We start from the raw sequence: 6,000 nt of genomic DNA on the forward strand, positions 1-6,000 counted from the left end.
CGCCTGAAGGTACCACGTTCATCTGTACAAACAATAGTACGTAAGTATAAACACCATGGGACCACGCAGCCGCCATACCGCTCAGGAAGGAGGTGCGTTCTGTCTCCTAGAGATGAACATACATTGGTGCGAAAAGTGCAAATCAATCCCAGAACAGCAAAGGACCTTGTGAAGATGCTGGAGGAAACAGGTATGAAAGTATCTATATCCACAGTAAAACGAGTCCCATATTGACATAAACTGAAAGGCCGCTCAGCAAGGAAGAAGCCACTGCTCCAAAACCGCCATAAAAAAAGCCAGACTACGGTTTGCAACTGCACATGGGGACAAAGACCGTACTTTTTGGAGAAATGTCCTCTGGTCTGATGAAACAAAAATACAACTGTTTGGCCATAATGACCATCGTTATGATTCGAGGAAAAATGGGTAGGCTTGCAAGCCGAAGAATACCATCCCAACCGTGAAGCACTGGGGTGGCAGCATCATGTTGTGGGGGTGCTTTGCACTTCATAAAATAGATGGCATCATGAGGCAGGAAAATTATGTGGATATATTGAAGCAACATCTCAAGACATCATTCAGGAAGTTAAAGCTTGGTCGCAAATGGGTCTTCCAAATGGACAATGACCCCAAGCATACTTCCAAAGTTGTGTCAAAATGGCTTAAGGACAACATAGTCAAGGTATTGGAATGGCCATCACAAAGTCCTGACCTCAATCCTATAGAAAATGTGTGGGCAGAACTGAAAAGCGTGTGCGAGCTTATTATTGTGGGAAGCTTGTGCAAGGCTACCCGAAACATTTGACCCAAGTTAAAGAATTTAAAAGGCAATGCTACCAAATATTAATTGAGTGTATATAAACTTCTGACCCACAGGGAATGTGATGAAAGAAACAAAAGCTGAAATAAATCACTCTACTATTATTCTGATTTTAAACGCATTTGGCTAATGTGTATGTAAACTTCCGACTTCAACTGTACATATTCTTATTCCATTCCTTTACTTACTTTTTGCGTATTGGGTAGTTGTTGTGGAATTGTTAGAATACTTGTTAGATATTACTGCTCTGTCAGAACTAGAAGCACAAGCATTTTGCTACACTCACAATAACATCTGCCAAACATGTATGTGACCAATGGGAAAGTAATTCTGCTTTTAAAGTTGATCAACTTGTAAACTAACTTTTGGAGAAAACGGCCTTTGAATGTTTCGTATCTTGTGAAGAGCTTTTTGTCTACACCCATTCAGCATCGTTCACACCCTCTTAAGCTTTAGCCCCACCCATCTCATTTCGCCCGCGGAGCGCACACTTCATGCTCTGGCCGATGATCGGATAACATGAAAACAGCCTAACCAGCTCTGCTGGCAACAATTTCATTACGCTTTTTTTGCAGACGTTTACTGACACCGGCCATATTCAATGGGTGTTGTACACACGTCACGTAACTTTCGCTAATGAGCCAGCCAGCTAACCTTAGCTTAAACAACAATGAACAGTGCCAACAATGCCACAGTGCTGGAAGCTAACCAACCAGGTTCAATGTTAGCTAGCTAACATTAGGCTCTCATTAGCTAGCTAACAGTACACTTTAGCTTGAAATGAAACCACTGTCAAAATTAGAAGTGTAATATCTGAAAATGTAGCTAGCTAACGTTAGACTATCTTACCTGTATTACATCATCATGCATGATGGACGCGTCATCCTGTCAGGAATGCCATACCACGGTTGCCCTTAGTTTGAAGATGTAATCCGGAGACAGGTGTTCTCTCCATCTCTTTAACTATCATACTAATTCCACTGATTTCAAAACTTGATCCTCCAGAAAGTGGAGAGCAACACTTCCACTACAAAATAAAAAAAATGAAAAGCCACATTCGACAGGATTACCAACACAGACTGACGAGCTCAAATATACAGAAGCCTTCTAAATGGCAGACCAATCCAAATGCATCTCTTAGCATGTCCAGCGACTCATTATCTCAGCCAATCATGGCTAGTGGGAAGGTTCCTACCTTTTTCTGTGGCTTAACGAACAAGGCTTGTAATTTAACAATTTTATTCGTATTTACAGATGGCATGCAAGTTTGTTATTTAGACACGTGAAAGTTCACATGTTCGAGAAGGCATTTCTGACCACAAAAAAAAAAACACATTGATAAAACATTTTATTACGTTCAAACGGCTCTCCTGTGAAGTCGTGACTTGCGACATATGGCTAGTTTCCTGAATTGGGTCACATATTTAGCCAAGGAGCACATTCTGATTGGCGAGTGAGGGGCAAGCCTCGACACACCCAAAACTGGTTTATTCATCAAAACCCAGCCCTATCAAATCAAATTGTATTGGTCACATACACATGATTAGCAGATGTTATTGTGAGTGTAGCTTAATTCTTGTGCTTCTAGTTCCGACAGTGCAGCAATATCTAACAAGTAATCTAAGCATAGTTTCCTAAGGACTAGAAGCAAGGTGACCCTCTCTGTCGGCGACATCTTGGTAATTCGCGCCACTGCCAGCAACTTCGCAGGTGAAAATAGCAAAACTATTTAACCCCCCCAAACCTACAGCGCTACCGCTTAGATTTACCACTGCATTAGGTTTGTTAAAATAGAGGCCATAGAGTTCATCAGGCTGTTTGTGGCCTGTGGAATGTTCTTCCACTCTTCAATTGCTGTGTGAAGATGCTGGATATTGGCAGGAACTGGAACACGCTGTCGTACACGGCAATCCAGAGCATCCCAAACATGCTCAAAGGGTGACATGTCTGGTGAGTATACAGGCCATTGAAGAACTGGGACATTTTAAGCTTCTAGGAATTGTGTAGAGATCCTTGCGACATGGGGCTGTGTATTATCATGTTGAAACATTAGGTGATTGTGGTGGATAAATAGCATGACAACGGCCCTCAGGATCTCGTCACGGTGTCTGTGCATTCAAATTGCCATCGATAAAATGCAATTGTGTTCATTGTCCGTAGCTTATGCCTGCCCATACCATAACCCCACTGCCACCATGGGGCACTCTGTTCACAACGTTGACATTAGTAAATCACTCGCCCACACGATGTCATCTGCCCAGTACAGTTGAAACCGGGATTCATCCATGAAGAGTACACTTCACCAGCATGCCAGTGGCCATCGAAAGTGAGCATTTGCCCACTGAAGTCGATTATGACGCCAAACTGCAGTCAGGTCAAGACCCTGGCTAGGACGACGAGCATGCAGATGAGATTCCCTGAGACGTTTTCTGACAGTTTGTGCATAAAATTCTTTGGTTGTGCAAACCCACAGTTTCATCAGCTATCCAGGTGGCTGGTCTCAGACGACCCCGCAGGTGAAGAAGATGGATGCGGAGGTCCTGGGCTGGCATGGTTACACGTGGTCTGCGGTTGTGAGGCCAGTTGGACGTACTGCCAAATTCTCTTAAACATTGGAGGCGACTTATGGTAGAGAAATTAACATTTAATTCTGTTGGACATTCGTGCAGTCAGCATGCCAAATGCTCGCTCCCTCAACATCTGTGGCCTTGTGTTGTGTGACAAAACTGCATCTTTTAGAGGCTTTTTATTGTTCCCAGCACAAGGTGCACCTGTATAATTGTCATGCTGTTTAATGAGATTCTTGATATGCCACACCTGTCAGGTGGATGGATTATCTTGGCAAAGTTGAAATGCTCACTAACAGGGATCTAAACAAATATGTGCAGAAATTTGCGAGAGAACTTTTTGTACATATGGAAACATTTTGGGATCTTATTTCAGCTCATGAAACATGGACCCAACACTTCACATGTTGCAGTTATATTTTTGTTCAGTTAATGTGTTTGGCTAAACGAATAATTTAAACCATGCTCTTACCTCTTCAACTGAACAGGGCAACAGCACTTGGCTATCAAGAGATGGAGGATAAAGAAAGAGGGGCATACAAGTCAATACAATTGGCTAAGTAGTTATTGTGTTAACATTAACAGAGTTTACTCAACTCCACGATATGTTGAGTAAAGTCGGCTATGCGGACCATAGTATGGTATCATCAGCTCCTGCTATGGTAGATTACGTTAGCATCGCCGCTAGCTAGAACAACCAAGGAGAGGTTCGAAATTGGCTATCCGTAGAGCCGCTATCGCGTTAGCTATCAAGAGACAGTGGCTAGCTAACGTTAGCTATATTTCTGCACTAAGTAACGTCAGCTAGCTAGCCATCACCGATCATTCAACATTTCTGAAAACCTGTCAACGGCTCAAGGAGTGCCACATTGTAGTGATATCTAGCTAGGTATGTCCCACAATTGCGAGTTACATTAACTAGTCTAATAGACTGCCAGTATTATCGAACATTGACATAGCTTAACTAACTAGCTGAAGCTGGGAGGCTACACTAGTAGCTAGCAAGCCGCTAACGTTACCTCTAACCAAATCACTGCTTCAAATTCCTCCTTGCATTAGCTATGTTATGCATTAAATAACACATTTTTATATATTGTACTAACGATTAAGAGTCATGATGGACGCTATGATATAAAAAGAATTAGCGTACATAATGTACTTACTATTCCTTTATGAGTACCATCCCGAACGTGGACTGAACTGCTTCTTCTTTAAATTTGTATTTGCGGATCACAACTAAGGCGCATATACCGCCCCCTACAGTACTGTATGGCTCCTTGTACATCGCCGTGGGCCGCACAATGGCTCGCTTGTGGGCGTACTGGCAGCGTATAGCAACTTTTCGATTGTGCGTAAAGAATTCAGCATAACACGTTTGTATGAAGGTCTGGTTATTAAATGGGTAAATAGTCTAATCCATATTCACAGATAACGTTGAAGTAATATGCTCTAAACCGCTCTGGTGACAAACAAACTTTGCTGCCCTGTTTCCAATCGTCCTCATGGCTGGGTGAACCTATTCAAGTAAGTAAATACTTTTCAAAAATGTTAAAACAAACTATGTATTATTAGTTAACTAGCTACAATGCAGGCTAACTCAAATGAGCTAGCTAGCTTAATCCTAGTAAAAAATATCCTGTCTTAGGTCAGTTAGGATCACTTTATTTTAAGAATGTGAAATGTCAGAATAATAGTAGAGAGAATTATTTATTTCAGCTTTTATTACTTTCATCACATTCCCAGTGGTTCAGAAGTTTACATACACTCAATTAGTATTTCGTAGCATTGCCTTTAGATTGTTTAACTTGGGTCAAACGTTTCGTGTAGCCTTCCACAAGCTTCCCACAATAAGTTGGGTGAATTTTGGCCCATTCCTCCTGACAGAGCTGGTGTAACTGAGTCAGGTTTGTAGGCCGCCTTGCTCGCACACACTTTTTCAGTTCTGCCCACACATTTTCTATAGGATTGAGGTCAGGGCTTTGTGATGGCCAATCCAATACCTTGATTTTGTTGTCCTTAAGCCATTTTGCCACAACTTTGGAAGTATGCTTGTGGTCATTGTTCATTTGGAAGACCCATTTGCGACCAAGCTTTAACTTCCTGACTGGTGTCTTGAGATGTTGCTTCAATACATCCACATAATTTTCCTGCCTCATGATGCCATCTATTTTGTGAAGTGCACCAGTCCCTCCTGCAGCAAAGCACCCCCACAACATCAAATCAAATGTATTTATATAGCCCTTCTTACATCAGCTGATATCACAAAGTGCTGTACAGAAACCCAGCCTAAAACCCCAAACAGCAAGCAATGCAGGTGTAGAAGCACGGTGGCTAGGAAAAACTCCCTAGAAAGGCCAAAACCTAGGAAGAAACCTAGAGAGGAACCAGGCTATGAGGGGTGGCCAGTCCTCTTCTGGCTGTGCCGGGTGGAGATTATAACAGCACATGGCCTAGATGTTCAAATGTTCATAAATGACCAGCATTGTCAAATAATAATAATCATAGTAGTTGTCGAGGGTGCAACAAGTCAGTAACACAAGAGTAAGTGTCAGTTGGCTTTTTCATAGCTGATCTTTGAGAGTATCTCTACCGCTCCTGCTGTCTCTAGAGAGT

At 42.2% G+C, this 6,000-nt stretch overlaps 1 protein-coding gene across 1 annotated transcript in view; it reads right to left on the bottom strand.

Annotated features, from left to right (window-relative positions):
• Positions 1–4,687, bottom strand: part of pitpnbl (phosphatidylinositol transfer protein, beta, like) — a 75,952-nt gene extending 71,265 nt beyond the window's left edge. Inside the window, exons 1-2 of the mRNA XM_014192145.2 lie at positions 4,551–4,687; positions 3,860–3,890 (exon numbers count right to left, since the gene is read on the bottom strand). Of these exons, the coding sequence (XP_014047620.2) occupies positions 3,860–3,890; positions 4,551–4,672 (153 nt within the window). The 5' untranslated portion in view covers positions 4,673–4,687. The remainder of the gene's footprint in view (positions 1–3,859; positions 3,891–4,550) is intronic.
• Between the last annotated feature and the right edge of the window lie 1,313 nt (positions 4,688–6,000).

The sequence above is a fragment of the Salmo salar genome, chromosome 03, assembly GCF_965601325.2.
Source record: "Salmo salar chromosome 03, fSalSal1, whole genome shotgun sequence".
Lineage (NCBI taxonomy): Eukaryota > Metazoa > Chordata > Actinopteri > Salmoniformes > Salmonidae > Salmo > Salmo salar.